This window comes from Cyrtonyx montezumae, unplaced genomic scaffold (assembly GCF_038088225.1).
Source record: "Cyrtonyx montezumae isolate F1298 unplaced genomic scaffold, pur_monq_1.0 scaffold_2, whole genome shotgun sequence".
Lineage (NCBI taxonomy): Eukaryota > Metazoa > Chordata > Aves > Galliformes > Odontophoridae > Cyrtonyx > Cyrtonyx montezumae.
In genome coordinates, this window is record NW_027071936.1 from 10,053,064 (window position 1) to 10,072,340 (window position 19,277).

The 19,277-nt window shown below is 44.3% G+C and overlaps 1 protein-coding gene across 7 annotated transcripts in view; it reads left to right on the top strand.

The window, feature by feature from the left end:
* The first annotated feature begins 1,723 nt into the window (after window positions 1-1,723).
* GAB1 (GRB2 associated binding protein 1) overlaps window positions 1,724-19,277 on the top strand; it is a 91,209-nt gene continuing 73,655 nt past the window's right edge. For all 7 annotated transcript variants that reach the window (XM_065736338.1, XM_065736339.1, XM_065736340.1 and 4 more), the window contains exon 1: window positions 1,724-2,025. In XM_065736338.1, the coding sequence (XP_065592410.1) occupies window positions 1,954-2,025 (72 nt within the window). In that variant the 5' untranslated portion in view covers window positions 1,724-1,953. The remainder of the gene's footprint in view (window positions 2,026-19,277) is intronic.

The window sequence follows — 19,277 nt, forward strand, 5'->3', positions numbered from 1 at the left end:
ATTTTAGTGTGCATGGCAAAACCTCTTCAGCTTTTTAGGCCATCGCTGACAAGCTAGCGAGGCGAAGTAAACCCTTTTCCCTCCAGGATAGCCCTTGAACAAAAACACAAAAGATCCCCATAGTGCAATTAAATGAGCTCAAAGGATCTTTATTCTCTGGGCATCCTCAATAACAGCACCCTTGTATCGTTACAAGCTGCAGGGACCAAGGGGAGAGGGCAGCCACATCCCGACGCACCACAGTTTTATGAGACAAGATACGATCTAAAAGGAAGTTTCCATCGTGCATTTATTTATTGCTGTTTTTGACATTATTTCTCCTATGATTTATCATTCCGTGGCAGAGAAGAAACCCCCACACAAGACATGGCTCTGCAAAACTATATTCAAGCAAACAGATCGTTATTGAAGCTGGACGACAAAGGAATCACAGAATTGCAGGGGCTGGAAGGGACCTCTAGAGCTTATCGAGTCCAACCCCCTGCCAAAGCAGCTCCCTAGCCCAGGTTGCACAGGTAGGTGTCCCGGCGGGTCTGGAATGCCTCCAGAGAGGGAGACTCCACAAATGAATGCCGGACTCCAGGGTAACACCGGTCTCAGAGCACCTTTAAAATAGAAAGGCTTTGAAACCAGACAACTGAGCACCTTCGGGTCAGACAACGTTTTCCTGTTGTTTCTGCAAACGATTCCGTTAGAAGGATACAGACGCTGTTAGGCAGTGTCATACAACGCATCTCGGCGGATCCCAGCCAGCAGCGGCACGCTCCCTGCCGCGAAGGCACACTAGGGGGACCAGTTCCCTGCGGTGGAAGAGCACTGCCCGCCTGCAATTAAAGAATATGGGAAACCAAACCAAGCCAAGCCAAGAATCTTATATTTTTATTTATAGAAACGGTGGGGTTTTTTCCGCTTGGGATCGCTGCACGCCTCCTGGTTTGTGCCGCCCGCCGAAGGGGAACCCAGTTGGCTCCTTCTACTGCGCTTTTTCCCTTCTTTTTTTTCTTTTTTATTCTTTTTTTTTTTTCCGTCGAGGCAACTTCAGACTTGCTGAGAGGAGCTTACTTTCGCACTTTTTTTTTTAATGCAGTTTTTATGGCTTTTTCCTTTTCTTTCTTTTTTTTTCCCCATCTCTAATGGACCGCGTTGCGGTGCGTTTCACAAGCGCCAACCACCGCTCTGGCCGCAGCTTTGTTTGATCGCCGCTCGCACATAAACCCCTCCTTCACGGCTCTCTCTCTCAACCCTAAGCGCTCCCCCGCGCCCCAAACCAGACCGAAAAGCGACTCAGCTGGGCTAGCGAAGCCGAGCTGCCCTTCTTTCGCGTCTTTTTCCCCGCTCAGCAGTCCCACCCCGCGCCGCCGCACTCCCTCCCCGCCGCGCTCCGACTACAGCTCCCGGCAGCCTCCGGAACCTCCCTCTCCTGGAGGGAGAAAGCCCGGCCCCACGGCAGAGTCGAGGGGAGAGGCGATAGTTCCCGCCCCGCCGGAGGAGGAGGAGGCGGCGAGGGGCGCAGGGGGAGGAGGAAGGCAGAGCCGCGAGGCCGAGGGGCGGGAGGAGTCCCGCGGCACGGGGCGGTGCCGGTGAGGCGGGGCAGCGGTCGGAGCCTGCCCCGGGACGCCGGAGCTCGAGTTGCGGCGGAGGGGCGGCGGCCGCCCCGGTCGGCTCTACCCGATGCGTGTGTGAGACGGCGGCTGCGGGAGGAGGAGGACGAGGACGAGGAGGAGGAGGAGGAGGAGGAGGAAGGGGGACACTCCGGCCCCACTCGCCCTCCACTCCGGCCGCTCGTTGTGCGCGAGAGACAGACACACACAGCCCGCGCCCATCCCTCCTCCCGCCCGCCCCTTCCCTCTCCCCGCAGCCCCAGGAGGCCGGAGCGGGCGCGGTGCTGCCACCGCGTCTCGGGGCTCCGTCGGCCCGGAGGAGGACGAGGAGGACGAGGCGGGCGGCCCAGCCATGAGCGGCGGGGAGGTGGTCTGCTCGGGCTGGCTCCGAAAGTCCCCACCGGAGAAGAAGTTGAAGCGCTACGTGAGTGCCCCCTTCCCTTCGCGGCTCTCCCCCCCCTGCCCCAACCTCCCTCTTCTAGCCCGGCCCGGCCCGGCCTCCGCCGCGCGGTGCCTCCCTCCGGGCCGGGACAGGGCGTCCTCCGGCCGGCAGCGTCCCACCGCCTTCCTGGCCCCACCGCCTTCCCAGCCCCGCTTTTCTTCTTCTTACTTTCTTTCTTTTATTTGTTGTTTCTCGGACGTTTTTTTCCGACGGAGTCGGGAGCGAGAGTGGGGCGGAGTTTCCCTCCCCCCCCCTTTTCCCTCTCTTCCCTTTGGATCCGAGCTCCGATGGTGGATGTATTTTAAACGTAAACACTCGCCGGCCGCTGCCGGTGCTGCTCCGGGGCCGGAGCGGCGGAAGGTCGCTGTCGGCCCGGAGGTGCCGCCGCGGGGATGCCGTGCCCGGAGCCCTCCCCGCCGCCGGGAGCTCTTTGCCCTTGGGACCGGAGCTCTATAGATCGGGAGAAGGGAGGGGTGGGAGTTGCACGAAGCGTGTCTTTTCCTTCTTTTCTTTTTTTTTTTTTTTCCTCTGCCCGCCCGCTGTTGCTCGGGAGTAAATGTTTTAGCGGAGGCTGACGTTTAGCTCGCAGGAAAATGGAGAGCTGAGAGGGCAGGTTCGGTGACAGGGCAGCGGCGAGGCTGGGGCACGGGCCGCTGTCGGGTCACGTAGGAGGTGTGGGTGATGCCAGGAAACCTCCGCGCCGGGCCCTTTCCCAGTGGCACCGGCGCAGCTCTATGGGATCTGTGTAATTAGTACGAAACGTTGGGGCAGTCTCTTTATTTATTTACTTATTTTTCTTCTTTTTAAATCTTCGCTGAGCCTGTTAGGTGGGATTGAAACAGAAACGGCCTTTGCGCGGTTATCAGTGTTGGAGTTGTTTCAACTTCGAGTTGAGGATTTGTGAGCGTGGAACCCGAGAGTAACCACGCTATTTTTCATCTGTTAGTGATTAACAGTCGCTTCTTGAAGAAGACCTGTTGCTTTCATAGGAGATACTTCACATTCCAGGGAGTTTATGAAATGGGACTCTAAGCTTAAAAACAGTCCGTTCGATCCTGTTGGTGCAGAGGACGTGGAGTCAGACCTACAGACCGTGACCTGATGGGACGCAGGAGGGCTGTGCTGCCCTGCAGGACTGGGCACAGGCTGTGTTTTTGCTGATCCCCCCCGTGTGTGTGTGCTCAGAGAATCCCACTGTACCGCTGTGTAGCGGTTGGGAGAACTTAGTTTTGCTGAAGTTTGAGTTCATTTCCCGTTCGAGCTCCAAATCATGTGTGGTTAGGTTAATTATGGAGGAACGTGTAAGCAAGTCATGATTTCCTAAAGGTGTTAGCTTTTTTTCCCCCCACATAACTGTCTTTTCAGTGTATTCCTGCTTTTATGTAGCATCACAACCTGTGAGGGAAAAACTGACTATACTTATCATCAGTTGGCACCCTGTCCTCAAGGAAAAAATCATTTCCACTTGAAACTAGGGTCTGCTTTTTGAGGATGCAAAGCATGAGAGATCTTATGGCAGGCTCACATCAGCGGGGCTTGATTTATCATCTGGATGCACTGGAGGCCATAAGGTCATGAGTTGCACGTTGTTGACAACCAATTTCTGCTTGTACTTTCCCATATAAGAGAAAGCAGGATTTGAAGTATAATTTCTCATATGTGTTGCCTGTAAAGGTTCTCGTTCATTTTAAAGGCATAAAAGTAATAGCTATCTTTATGCAAAAGTTGACAAATGTGAGTGTATTTTAAGTGAGCATGCTGATTGAAGCTTTGGCTCCTGCTCTCTGTAATTCTATGCTTGTGCTGGGACGCAGAAAAGCTGTGTGGTTTTCTTTTTTTTTTTCAGAGACACATTTTATCCCAGTGATGTTTCAAGAGGCTGCACCAGAAGAAAAGATGGGAAAGTGATTTCAGTAGGAAAATGTTTCTTTGCAACGCATACTTTTCACATATATATATATGGAAAATTGTAACTTCACGCCCTATTAGTTTTAGTATGCGAATGTTGGGGCAAATCCAGGTTACCATCTGGGAAGGGAGATAAAAAGCCTGAAATTTCAGTTAAATATAGCTTCAGTTCTTAGGAAGGGTGAAAAGGAGCACTTTGAAGCTAGTGCACAGACATATGTTTCACAGGGGCTGCAGTTTTTAGTTCGAAATAGTTGGATGCGGTATTAAAGCTCACAATCATTTGGAGGCTAAAAAAAAGAAAGGAAGCTATCCTGCAGGTGGAAAAATCAAATTTACTCTGCTGTATGACTTAGTGCCATGCTTTATGTTCCCCCCTCTTATAAAGAGTCCTGTTTTAATGTCACGTTGGTAAGTTCTGGGTACAGAAGTAACTTTCCAATAACTACTGGCACCTGTTACCAGTTCCCTGGAGCTGGTGTGCAGAACAGTTTATTTGCTGGAACAGGCTGGTTGTTCTCAGCTGCAGTTTTTTGGGGAAAATGGAAGTGAACTTCTGGTGTCAGCTGCAGATGTGGTTTTAGGAGAAGGGAAAGGAAACTGGGGCTTAATCGTGCACGACTCTCTGCAGCCTGTGCAGCGTTTGTGGGCATCGCACAAGAGAACTTGTTTCTTCACAAGGATGCAGACCACTAAGTTTTGTGACTTCTGTTGTGTTCTGCATCGTTTCCCTTCCTGACTTCTTCTGTTGCCTTCAACTTTGGGAACTTCTGTGCCCTTGTCTTGACCAGCTGTCACCAACTTGCATTTTAACCCCTATGGTTCTCTTATCTTTTAGGATGCAGTTGGAAATCCCTCTCTCCCCCATCAGTGGCAGCAAACCCTGGCTTCATGGTTCTGTTTCATTGCAGGTCTGCTGTGCATGTATCTATTCAAATAGCTCATTCTTCGTGGCAGCATTTAGGACTTTGTACTGCCGTTGCATTAGGAAGCCATCAGATACCTCAACACAGCTGCTCTTGTAAAGCGAGGGAGAAAAACTGGAGTGAATGTTAGCAAGTCATGTAAGTTCTCTCCTAGGGCTAGGTTGCTTTCGTTTGGGTGGTGTCTGAGGCTCAGTAGGATAACTGGATATGCTTTACATCAAGGTTTTAGTGTTGATGCTTCGTTTATACAATTGATTTGTACTTTCTGTTGATGTAAAGAGCAGGTGGTTCTGTGGTTTTCTTGTTGGTGTTTTATTTTTTTTTTTTTTAGTAAAGTGTGGCAGAGCTGAAGCTAAACTGTTTTTTTTTTTTTTGCACTGGCTTGTGTTTTTAAGTGAGAATATAATGGTTCTTGATATTCTAACACATCCTACTTAGGCTGAAATAAAAGGTAAACTTTCATCAGAATCACCTCACAGCCCAAACTGGAGGAAGTAAAAGCTGGTAACTAAGAAGCCTTTTGTCTATTTGTCTCCCATTATTAATCCCATTTTTAATTGTTTAAAAATAAGAGATAAACTTGATTTTCCCCATGACAGTCAGAGGGTACTGATGTATTTCTGAGAAGGCTGTGTGGCATCCTGCTGTTCATTCAAATGGTTGTAGACAGCGACCAAAAAAGGAGCAGGTTATTAAACTAGCTCTCGATGTTTTGAAGCATTGTCTTAAGCAAATACAGGTCCAGAAGTATTAAAAACTGAATATTTCACTCTGTTTTTCTTTGGCAGTTACTCTTTGGCACTAATCATGTGGGTAGCTCCTCTCTCTTGAGTAATACTTAAATGTGCTAAGAGATGTAATGGTGTTAAGAAATGTTTTATTCAGCAGAACACTTGTAATCTGGTAGAAGCTGAAGTGCATGACAAAAGCACTTCTTCTGGAAGGCACCTGTCTGTATTAAAACCTCTTGTGATCTTGTGTCAGTATGGTGAGCAAATCTAAGGAGCCAGTTTACACACAATAAAAAAAAAAAACAAAACACAACAAGATGAGCTGGTTTGACATCAGAGTGCTGTCCCTGTAAAACTGGGTGGGAAGAACTCAAGGCAGATGGCTGCAACCAGGTAATGTCATGTGCCAGCTTAGTATTCTGAACTTGGTTGTGCTTCGCTCCTCCAGGAGGAAGCACAGAAGCGTTATGTTCTGAAAGGAAGCCTGTTCCTTCCCTTCTTCTACACACCGTGCAGGAACAGTATCGTGACATTGGATATTTTTAAACAGCAGTTAGTAAACCCTAAACCACGAATCGGAAAGCAGAAGTGAAGCGAACGCTTGCTTTGCTGATAGAAGCAGGTTGTGTGTGCTGACGGAAGATGTTAAAAGGGTATAACTTGAGGGGATATGCCTACTGTTGCAAGGTCACTCTTTGGGTGCAAGCCTCGCTTCTGCAGCATGGAACTCCATGTGCAAGTACTTATCACTTATGTCCTGAGAGAGAGGAGTTACTCTGATTTTTGTGTCATGTACCGTACTGATACACACAGTGAATGTTGTTTCCAGCTTTTTGTCATGCTGCATAGCAACTGATACTCCACGTGTGCATGAAATCTTGCAGTGTTGAATGCTGAGTTTAAGCAACGTGCTTTCAAATCAAAGGAAAGCATGAAGTACTCGAAATTGAACTTGCGGTTAAACACAGATGACCTTATTTTTACTGCATTTTAATCAATTGTAAGCCCAAATGTGAGGGGAAGGCATCTATGTGAAATAAATGTGAATTGAGTGCCTTGAAAAAATGAATGTTTTTATTGGACAGTTTAGCTCTGAAAGGCCCAGACCCTGACTGTCAAAATGAGCATCAGTTTTGGAGCCCTCTGGAAGTGCTTTACTACTCCCAAATGCTTGTGCAGCGGTGTTGTTCTTTGTTGATGAGGACGCTATCCAGGTGGGTTGTAACCCTTCGATTTTCATGCTTCCTTTTTGGTATTGAACTGTCCCTCATTTAGAAAGACAAATGTTAGAAAATTATTTCCAGTGTTCTTATAAAAAATATTAACATCTTGATGATTGTTCACATACTTCTGGGACGCCATGCTGGTTTCTGTTGTTTGTTTTCTCAGTTGCCATTTTTTGACGTCACTTTTGGATCAGTTGCTGCCAGTTAAGTGTAATCTTGTTGATCTTTTTCAATTCTCATTCAGTTTGGGCTCCTGGCTTTGAATGGAGTCACGGTCAAGAAGTGGAAGGAACATCAACGGTTTCAAGGATGAGAGTAATTTCATTTCCTGTAGGCAGCTCCAGTTTGGGCATTTGATGCTTATTTAGTTTTGCTGTTAGATTTTTCGAGTAAAAAAAAACAACAAACCAGACTTCATCAATCTTTATTGGGTGAAGTATTCTCTTAAATCAAGAAGAGAAGTACAGCTGATGGGATGCGGGTTTTGTTTCTACATAGAGCCGGTGAAACAAAGATATACCACCTTACTTTTCATCCTGACTTCTTCTGTAGTATCGCGGTGACAAACATCTTGAGACTTCTTTTAGACTGACCTTAAAATTTTCCATGCTTCGGTGACTAATCATTTTATTGCCAATAGAAGCAATTTAATCTGTTGCAATTTAATTGCAGTATTTCACTAGGAGGGGAAGACCTTATGTCATGCAAATTACTTGAGCAAGGCAGGCAGAAAGATCAGACAAAAAAAGGATCATCCTGTCAAGGCAGGTATGTTGTGTACAGGTGAATATTGTTAGTTCAATGTTATTTGCTGTTATTCAAGGGTCTGTAGTGTGAATTAAGATCCACATATGTAAAACTAAGTGTTTCTAGGGCAGTGTTACATTTCTCTTTTTGGGGGCTGGGGAGCAGGGAGAAATTCTGCCATCTCCAGATCAAAGAGCAAGTTCTGTTTATTTGCAATTCCTTCTTTATTAATTCTTTAATAGGCTCTTGCAGTTGTTTCTTTTATTGCTCTGTATTGTTTCCTTTAGAAAGTATTTGTAGTGGTACAAATAGCATTAGGTGTGCGCTAGTTGTGTGTTTTGCTGGCTTCTAAGTAAGTCTGTTTTTGTACTTGTGTTTGGTCTTGCTTCCAGCTGTTATCAAAAGTTTCATTTTGGAACACACCGCTTTGCTTTTGGTTGTAAAAATGATCTTGCATTATGGCTCTTGACTATCTTAGCAATATCCACGGGGGAAATAGGCATATGGTGACTTTCACTGAGATGAAAGTGACTGAGCTGGCTGCTTAACTCCCTCTTCATAATAAAAGCAATTCTCCGCATGCTGACTCTGACTGGGATGGAGCTGACGTCCCTGGAGCTGCCTGTGTGGTACTGTGCTCTGCACCTGTAGCTAGAACAGAGCTGATACCACACCAGTGTTCTCACTGTTGCTGAGCTCTGCTGGTGTCTCAGTGGGGTTTTCTCCAAAGCCAGGAGGCTGGGGGTGGTCAAGCGTTGTGGAGGGGGCATAGCCAGGATGACTTCCTAAACCCATACCACATAACCCAACCTATACCACGTTTTGGGAGGGAGGAGGGGGCTCTTGTGCTGAGAGCTGTGCCACCATGATCAGCTGCTATGCTCATTCAGGTCCTGCTTTCCAATACGTGGCTGAAGGTCGCTTGCTTTTGTGCAGCCTTTTCTTGTTTTCTCTTTTCCTTTTATTTAGGTTGATCTCAACCCCTGAGCCTTTTTTTATTTTTCCTCCCTGCCATCTTCAGTTGAGGAGGAGGAGGAGTGAGAGCAATGTGGTGAAGGCCATCATCGTGAAGCTACTGTGCAGTGAAACGTGCCTTGAAGAGGGGATGCTTCTGCTAGGATACAGTGCCACATTAGCCAGTCTGCCACTTCTGCACAGCTGTGTTCAGATCCTTAACTCAAGAAGGTTTTGCTAGTATAGCACTCTTGTCGGCAGAATGATATATATAAAAAAAAGGATTCATTTTTGGAGGCCTATGCCTTAGACTTCTCAGAAACTCTCAGAGAACAAACTTTGCCTTCTCTGATTTTTCTAAAGGAGCACATTTTTGGTCATCTGCTAAAGTGGCACACTTGAGTTAGGAATCTTGATGTCAGGGTGTTGGCAGAAGAGGTCGTGTGGCTTTCTGCAGGTAGAGGTGGGTGGAATGGTGGTAGGCTGCAGAGCAGTCTTTCTCTTTGCCCATTCTTGACACCAGAGTTTTCCAGCGGGCTAGGTGGTCACGTGATGGTTGTTCTGCTCTTCTGTAAGTGAAAACAACAACAGATAAAACCTTTGTGGCAGTGGAGATAGTGGCTGTCACAGACTAAATCTGCTTCCCCACCCACTTTCCAGCACAGCCAGCCCTGGGGCAGGGTGATGGCAGATCTGCTGCCTGCCTTCCTTCAGGGTAAGTCTGTCTCCACCCCTAAAGGAATGCTGCGTTTCAGTGGTGCAGGCAAGCACGTTTCCCTCCACTGGGGCTACAGCTGCTTTTGGGCTTTTCAGAATTTCTGCCTCAAAAGAAAAGGGCAGAGAAAAACAGCACAAAAACAGATTTCTGTTTATTTTTCTGTGTTGTCTGGGGCTTGGGATTCAGAAGCAAAATAAACCTTGTGTAGGTGTTTATTGCTGACAGGAGGAGTTCATGGGATTAGATTTGGGGTATGGGATAAGAATGCAGGAAGCTGTTCAAACACACTTAATTCCTTTGCCTTCAAACAGGCTTTTGATATGATCAACACACAAAAATTGCAGTGCATTAGGAGGAGTGATTAAAAAAAAAAAAGTAGATATGTACATGTTATCAAATAATACGTAAACTTAGGAAATGCATTGATTGGTGATTTGTCTTTATAAAGTGAAAAGAAAAAAGTGAAGAAGGGGAGATGGGTGGTAGAGGGGAAGGTGCTCAGTGCAGCGCGAGTGTGAAGAGGCTCGCTCTTCCCAGAGCAGATTAGGCAGTGGAGATCTGCCATGTGAAGTCTGAGTGAGGAATGCAGGAGATTCCAGAGGGCTTGGATTGAAAGCATCTCACAGCTGTAAGAATGTACACGTGGAGATTTTGGGCGTGACAGGAGACTTCTAAAATGTTGTGTTCTTACCAGGTCCTGTGATCCAGTCTGTTCCTGGCTCTGCTGAAGTGTTCAAAGCATCGGAGGTAATTAATGGGCGTGATCCAGCAATTCTGCCTTCCTAAGAAACAGGGACCCATATGAACTCGATTCAAGATTTAAGCCACAAACTAATACAGTGGTATCCTGCAGTTGTATCCCTTTTGAATGCTTCACTTGTAGAATGCCACAGTTGGTTTTGTTTTGGTTTGGGTTTTTTTTTGTTTTTTTGCATGGTGCTCTTTAATAAAGAAATATTTCTTTCTTTTAATTGTATGTTATAAGGAGAGGTGTTCTTGTGATGACACAAGGTAAACTTTATATTTACCTAGTCATTTTCTGTTGCCACGGGAGATGACTTTAGAGGAAGAAGTGCAAGAGTGAGTATCAAGGATAACAGTGTCTTCCTGGTTCTTGCATGTACTACTGTCTTACCATGTCCACTTTCTACACGATTGTTACTGAAAGTTTGCATTGTGCTGCGTAGGTAAGTTTTGCAGTCTAATGATTTGTTTGTAACTCAGTGTAAAATAAGGTCCTTAAAGCTCAATGCTGAGTTGAAGTCACCCTCTGAATTGTCACCTATCTAATAGTTGTCTTTGTGCACAGATGAAGTGACAGTGCATAAGCTTGTCAGCTCTGTGACAACTTAAGCCACTGTTTTTACTATTAAATGTCTGTCAGCGGATAGAGCACTTGCACAGATTCAAGAGTTGGTTATTACTAAGATGACACCTGGTTTGTCTGTTTGATCCTTTCTGGAGTTTTTGGAAGGGGAAGGAAGATTTGAGGGCCGGGAGGAAAAGAGGTTTGAAGAGTAGCATTCAAGTGACTCATTAGTGTAAATTGGGAAACTTAACCTTGGTTTCATCCCAGAGTAATTTTGTGCCAGGACAAGTAACTGCAGAGTTTTCTGCTATGGTGTGTACTTCTAATGCTGAGGTAATTGCATTTTCATGGTCCTTTGCGTTTTTCCCTGACCTGACAGCTCAGTTTATCTGTCAGTCTCTAATGCTCCAGGACTGGGGGGGGGAGAGGACATCAGTTTATTGTCGTATTTATCAACAGTAGCAGGAATGTCTTCATGTAATTCTGTAAATAAGGCAGCATCTTACCTAAATTTGCTAGTGCTCTTTGTGGCATTCTCTTGTAGTACAGCCAAAACTGACTGCTTGGGATGTTCTACTTGGCTGTTCTAGCATTGGAATCGACCCACTTCAGAACTGCAGTAACAGCCTGCACAATTAAAAAATTTTTGGTTAAGCATGTTCTGTTGGGATCCCATCAGTCGAAAGCACTATGAAGGGGAGGTTTCCACTTGCTTCCAACAATTGCTGGCAAGGCAGGGAGCTTCTGCCCTCTGTTTATGGGAAGAGGTTTTGCTGTCAGTCTGTAACTGGTGTTGGAAAGGGCTAAAGCATGTTCCTAGCTTCCTTAGGTGGCTGGAAAAAAAGCTTTCCTCCTGGCCACCTTTTTACCCCACTTTCCATTGCTTAATTCCCATTTCAGGTGGCTGCCTTCTCTTCCCTTTGTTGCACTTGTTTCCTCATTGTGGGCAGCGCAATATGGGCTGAGGGGATGGAAGAGAGCTTTTCTGGTGAACCAGAGTCAGTGGTGACTTCTGGTACTTCAGAATACCCCATGGCAGTGAAGTGAACCCAAGTGTCCAGGCTGCTGTTGAACTCATAAGGAGGTGAGAAAACATCAGGCTCCCAGTGGTTTGAATTATTTGCTGATTAGAGAGGGTAGGGTTGAGATTTCAGAGGTAAATGCTCTACAACTGCTTAGATGGAACAGGGAACAAAGAAGACCATGATCTGTCCTTTCCAGATGAGTGTCCGAGCTGGACAGATGTTTCTTACTCAGTGCTAAGGAGGAAAGTCCCTGGCCAGCAAATCTAGGATAAGGGTTGAAAGGTGAAGAAACCCTATGGGAGCCTCCTGCTGCTTCAGCCCTGCACAAGAAAAGATCCAAAACTTTGTCTCTTGTGTTCTTTCCTCCTCCTTCTCCTTGCTGCAATTACTTAGTGTTTATTTTCCTACTTTTAAATTGCATAATTCAGTCCATCCTGTCACTTCCTAATGTCTGAATCATAGGTAGCTCTTCCTGCCTGCAGTAAACAAACATTTTGCTACTGGCACCTTTCCTGAAGTTGAAATTGTATTTGTGGGGAGGAGGGAGGGGGAATATCCCTCTGTCAGTGTGCTGGGGAGCTAATTGCCTTGGGTACAGATAGGTAAAAGGAAGACACCAGCTGGGGATGGAAGTGGAAGTGTGCAGATACAGTGTATCCAGTCTTGTAAACTGATGTCCTTGGTGCCTTCCGTGTAACCAGTCACTTCTGCTAAGCACTGCCTTGCCTGATGCTCTCCTGGTAGGGCAAAAAGGTGGCACAGGGTGCTGTGAGACATGTGGGTTGCCTCTACCTGCCTGCTGGACCTCTTAGCTCTTATCTGTGGCAGCTGTAAGGCGTGCCAACCTTGCTTTTCCTGTTATTCCTATTAATTTTAATCTGTAAAAACCTTCAGTTTTATTATTTTTAATTCAAATGTGAGTCCAGAATGATGCATGGACATCCTTGGGGGCCTCTCTCCCCCCTTCTCTCATTCGCTCCCTTTTGCACTTTTCTAGGCTCTACTTTATGAGGAAAGTATCTCTTGAGTCTTCATAGACCAGCTCACGTAGTTCAGCTCCCTACACTACAACTGCACGTGCAACTGTTAGATGGGATAGCAGAGGAAAGATCTACTTGCTGGTCTAGCAACTGTATGTTGGTACCTTCCTGTCTGTCTCTGCATCATCACTTCCCTGTCTGATTCCCCAGCTATAATGGGAAGAGGATGAGAATGAATCAAAAGTGTTAAGGATAGACTAGGTGAGGTAAGAACGCTCAGTGTTATACTGGCTTTTTATAGTTTCTTTTCTTGTAATGGAGTACCTTCTTTTTGACAGTTGCACCCTACCTTATTTTTTCAATGCCTTTTGTATAGCATGGGAAGCACTGATTTAGAAATAAATAATAATAAAAAAAGAGGCTTTGCTAATCAAAGGAACAGAATATTATTCCAACTTAGTTTACTACCGACTTCAGAAAAGACAGCTGAAGCAAGAAAAAATAAAAATTAAAAAGCAAAATCCACTGCCATTAGATGCTTTGGAATGCCCTCCTGTTCTCATGTGCAGATTGTGTGCGCACAGGAGTACAGGGTCTTCCGTGTACCATTTGTTATTTTCCAGTCGGCAAAGGCAAGGGCAGAGTTCCTCACAAAGAGAAGACTGACAGATTTTGGAACTGGTAGCTCATTTTAGAGGTTGTGAATGAGCTGAATACCCTTCGTGTTCTCATCTTCCACTGTGACTATTTCCCTACATAGAAAGAATGTAGATTTCTTTCCATGATGGTGTTTAGCCTTCAGAAGTAATCTTCTGGTGCCATTAAGTAACCAATAGTGGTTGGGAGCTGTCTAAAAATAGTCACAACCTAATTCTTTAAAATGCTGTACCATGTGGTAACTGAAGATGGGAACAATAAGTGTTCGGATTTTATCCTCTGTTTCGTGAAGTTTGGAGTCCTTGCAACTACATTGCACAGGTTCAAATAAATGCCATGCTAAACACTGTAGAAAATACTTGTGCGTCTTACATGCTGCGTGGTGAAATTTTTGCTGAATCAGAAGCAAAAATGTAAGGGTTGGGTCCTGTAATTATAGTATTACACGACCTGTTTATGATTGCCTTTTAATTTAACTTTGCAATATGAAGTATTTCTGGTTGGAATGAAGATAACACTGAGCAAAGAATAATGAAACCCAATTTTTCAGTCTTTTGCATTGCTTTGTCTAGTAATGTTCCATGGTAATATTTTGTCAGTTTTAGTCATTGAATATGACATTGGTGTGTAAATCTTTGCCTTTGAACCTGATGCTTTTAAGTTGTAATCTTGCCACGAGTTTCAGTAATCTCAGTTGCCACTCGTCTGAGATGACAGTTTCGCCTTCTCAAAGTATCTCTGTTGTTTTTTTTCTTGAAGAAGACACAAGTAGCACTGAAGTAAAATCAGTTGGAGGGTTGTATGATTGCACTTCATTTTTTTTTAGCTAATAGTTAAAGCAGTGCTTGTGAGTGCCAGTAAGTCTCAATTTAAAATGCAAATATTTCTCTAGGCTGTTGACCTACACAGCCTTAAGTCGCTATAAAATGCCTTTATGGTGTTAGGAAAACAATCATGCAAAGCCCTGTACCAAAACTTGTAACTCTGACAGTATGCATGAGCCAAGAAAATGGTTGAGACTGTAGTAGAAACGCACTTTCCCACAAAATAAAATCCAAGGATGTAGCCACCGTAATTGCACAATAAATTATCATAAATGTGATGTCATAGTCTCTGCAACCTACTAAAGGGGTAGTCTGATTTTGAAATCAACCAAGTGGTGAATAACAATTCTCTGAATTGGCCCAGACAACAGCAGACGCATGTCTGCATCACTTGGGGAGAGCAGTCATCTCCTTAGAGCATTAAACTATTTCAAAATAGAAGTTGTTGACTTAATGTGTTAATCTTGGCTTTCCATGAAGAAGCACAGCGTCCCAAACAGATTATATATATTTTTTAACAGATCCCTGAACTTTCAGCTCTGTAGGTTTGTAAAAGACTGATGGGAAGAAAGTTTCTTGAGGCCATTAAATGTTAGTGTCTATTTGGATTTAAACGACTTTTTACCCCCCTTGTAGAAAGAGGTATGGATGTGATTGCAGGACTGTAACTTTTGATCTCAAAGGATACATAGAGAGCTTTGCCTGAGGGAGTGTTTTGAAGGTTGGGTGGGAGCAACAACCTTTAACGTATGAATAGTATGGTTCAGAAACTTTTTGTTAATGGTTGTATGTGAGAACCGAGATAAACTGCTTGAGCCCTAGCTCTGTTAGGCACATATTGAACACGTACACTTGGACCTTTTAGATCATCATGTTTGTTTGATCAAAAATCAGATAAGTTAATGAACTTATTATCAAGAATGCATTTAACTGCCATCTGGCGTGGTACAAACTTACCTCAGTGTCCAAATCAGTGTACATTCGAAACAGAGCGAAGCGCAATATGTATTTTCATCTCTTACCATAACCTCTTGCTGTAGGTACGTTATAATTAACACGATTAAGTAACTTATAAATTAGCAGTGGTACCAGGAGAAGATCTCTCTGCTTTCCTAGCAGGAAAATCTTCACACCCACCCCTGTATCTTTCAGGCAGAAGCCTGGATTAATAAATAGGCTTTGCAGTATGCCCTGAAGATTGTAAGAGGAAGTCTGGAGCAAAATTCAGAGCCCAGAGCATTCCCAGAGAACTATCTGCTGGGGCTTCTCTGTGTTTGGGAGGTTTGGGCTTCTTCTTGGGTCAGTCTTTCCTCATGACTGTTACGGATCCTAAGTGCAGCCTCCTCTCTTGATCCTCTCTTGACTGTCTTCTGTATGTTGCTGCAATTGTTTCAACACCAAATGAAGTGCGTCTTCTCTTTTCTTGTAAGCCATTTCTGCAGTTCACATTGTCAGTTACTTCAGGAGAACATAGATGGATGCATCTTAATTATTAAGTCTGTCAGTGTTTGTCATTGAGTAGCTATGTAGACTTTTTCTGGATGATACAAACTGCAGCTGCTGTCATTTTTTTGTCAGCCTTGCTAACTGTGCGTGTATCTTTAAAGGCGACAGCTAATTTCTTCTTAAATGCATAAAATTCAGGCTCTCTCAGGGAGAGAGCCTTTTGTGACTGCATCGTATCCCTGCAGAGACACTTGTCTAATCATTTTACCCGTCTGCTCCAGCAATTTCTTTATATTTCATTTTTAAACGGGAGGTAAACTGGTTAAGCTCCTTTCAGGACTATCAGAACTTGATAATCTCTCATTCACTTCTTAATTCAGTCTAATCTATTATATGTGCAAATGAATTGTAGGTTATGCTTGTCACGTATTTATGTGAAGTGCTCCTATTTCTAGAAGTTCAGCTTCGGACAAGTAGGATGCTCGATGCTGTGTTATTTGACATGTTGTTATTTGTCATGTTTAAAAATACCAGTAAATGTGTTTATAATTTGTTTCCCCAAACCTTGGTTAAATTTCAGTAAGTAGACTCAAGCTCTTTATAAAGCAGAGTAATTGAACTGACCACTTCCCCTGTTTTTCTTCCATCTTTCTGAGATTGTGCGCAACCGAGGGAAGGAACTGTGAACTGTGCTGTCAGGAAAGTTTACACTGAGAAATAGGCCCAACTCTCTGGGCTTGGAAAGCATGTGGCAGGCTTTAAAATAAATTTCTTTTTTTTTTCACTATAATCTGGGTGGAGCGAGAGCTTACTTTGTAGCTGGGGCTTTGGCTCTGTGGAGACCCGTAAGGCTGAAATGGTTTGGATTTGTGCATAGGAACAATTGACAGATTACAAACTGGAGAGCATGGGAATTATCTGCGCTCCGTTAGGAGCGCTGCCAAGATAAGCTGCTGTCTTCTGTATCAGCTGCAAAGTTTCATTGTGGTCATCCTTCAGTAAAGCCCCAAATAGTGCACATGATTTGAATTCCAGTGAGATATAAAAGCAAACACAAATATGAAAGCTGGCTCTTGAGAGGATGAAATATTTTTTTAATTATAAAGCCAAATCATCTTTGCTTTGATTATCCCACTATTCTAATTAAAAAAAAAAAAAAAAAGACCAATGCTCTCCTTCTTCTGAAGGGGCTAAAAACTCAGTGGTATTTGAGCGCTGCTTTCAGCATTAGAGTTGTCTCTCCTTGGGCTAAGCTCCGTTGGATGTGCTTCTTTCAACTTGTGTCGGGCTGAGCTGAGGTAGTTTGGGGATGGGAGATGCATTTGCAGTGTTGATGTGGCTGCTGGGGCTACAAGCGTGCTGGTTCCAAAGGTCTCAACAGTGCTCTGAAAGTGAATTAACAGAATATTGCACTGCTCTCTCTATGAATCTCCATATCCCAAATACTACGTTTTCCAAGCCTCTTGCTCGGAACGAGTAAGCAGTTGTGTGAGCTACCTGGTTTGAGGTCTGCATGCACTGCGGTGGTTGGAGGCGCGGAAGGCTGCTGCTGCTGGAGTTAGAACTGATCAGCCTCTGCTTCCCAGCGCCAGGAGTGGATGCTTGGGGAGAGAGAAGATAGAGCTGTCTGCGTGTGGATGTATAAGTCACCTGGAAGCAGTCCAGGGCTGTTGCTTACTCTTGCAGTTATACCTCTGCGTCTCTGCGCAAGAGATTCCTGGAACAGGGGGGATGGAGAACGATGACTTGTTGGTTTCTGATCTTGCTAACCTGCAGTGTTCTTAATGGGAATAACTGGAAATGAAGAGGCTACTCAGGTGTAATGAGGTCTAACTAATGTAACCAATGTTTCAACTTGTTCTACTGCATGTTTGCTCTTAGGCTTGTTTACGTATTGTATAAGCCAAACTTGCCTGTCTTGTTCGGTGAGTGTGGTTAAAAGTCTGCAAAGCTAAGTGAAGCACTGTAGTATCTTACGTAGCATTAACAAAATATGCCCCTTTGGTGTGACACACTAATGGCATATGAAATCTATATGCTTTTGAGACACTCCTCATAATGGTGATAGTGCTATTTTTGCAGATGGTGGGAAATGAAATATATTCAGAGTGTATCATGATTATCCTTACCTGCTCAAAAACACGCCAGAGGTGGAGGATGAGTGCTGGGATCAGAGTCCTAAGGGGAGAAGGTGAAATGGAAGCTGAAGATTCTCTACCACTACACTTGAGGCTTGCTGTGAAATAAATTGGAGGTGTGTGCACTGATGGATAGTCTCTATCATGTGAGGTAATTTTTTTTCTTCGTTTTTTTTCCCCCTTCCATCATAGCTTCCCAAGTACACTGCCTTCATGGGCCTCTGGTGAGCTTTCAGAGTTTCATCACATACAAAAAATAGTATTTTTGGTATTTCATGTGTTACTGCTTCTGAACAACATTTTTCTTTGAAAAGCTGTAGTGTAAAATGAATGTGGTAGTCACACAGATAACCTTTTTAACACTCAGGAAAACTGCTCCACTGTACTTTTTTTTCCCCTCGAACTAAACCTAATGAGTTAATGCCAAGCTAAATTTAGCAAAAAATGTTTCAAGTAAGCTGCTGATTCAGAGCTGCTGTAACTTGATCGCTGCTTCGCTAAATACTTTATTGCTAATATGAAATAAGTCTGGTTTTAAACCAAGTTCTGTAGTTAAAATGTTTTTTTTGCCAGTTCTACTCATAAGATCTGCTTCAGCTATAGAATCTGGTCTGCTGCGAAGCTGTTCTCTGCTTTACACTTTGGACTGTTTGTTGTGGTCCTGTTACTGTTAGAATGTAATACTTATAGCTTCAATTTCTTATAGAAATACGTATCGCAGTAAAACACACAAACGAAAAGCAGCTTTTAATTGTCATAAGAAAACAATCATAAATGGTATAAATTCTTCGTAAGACTGAAAATACAGCTGTGCTGCACTTTCCCTTCTACGCTCCGCACTCCTCCAAAGCATTGGAAGGAAATGCATCTTCACAATCTCAGGGTTTCCTGACTTTTGTGTTGGTGAAGCTTCTAAACGTGCATGTTGTGGTTTGCTTAGACTTGACTATCTGAAGGTTTTTATGGTAACTTAAAGTGGAGATAGTAAGCATATACACACATGTGAAGCTACGTTGTGGTTTTTATCACACTTGTTCGGCGTAGTTCTGTGACCTTAATCTGTGTTACTGCAGGAGGCATGTGCAAAACGCTGGCTCCTAAGGCCGTGACCCACCCGAAGTGATTTCAGTCGACAAGTAGTGGCTATGAGGGAAGTTCCCTTGTGTCAAACTAACCAGTCATTTTTCATTATTTCTTTTTCAGTCCAAATATTTTGGGTGCCGTAGAAGAGATGGCAGCCTCCAGACTTCACTGGTGTTACTACAGTGACTTCTGTAGCGATGAGTCTGGCTTTTCCCCTAGGACCTAGATGTGAAAGTGAAGCCCGTGAGGTGTTTGAAGTGCTGTGAAGATGACAGACATAGCATTTCTTTAATGTAATGTACGTGTACTACTCTCCGTGTTACTCAGGCAGTAATTCCATCTTTATGTAAGGGAGGTTGCAACTGGTCATCCTTTCTCTGGTGTTGGACAGATTTGTTTAACCCAGCAGACTGGAAGTAGTGGAAGAACTTGCTGCTCTTCCTGTCTTAAACTGAGAAGCAGCAGAGAAGAATCCCAGCAGTGGGCTAAGTGTGATTGAATGGCCTTGTATATTTACGTTTGACTTATGGTATAGCTGCTCTTCTCCATCTTCTAAAATTAG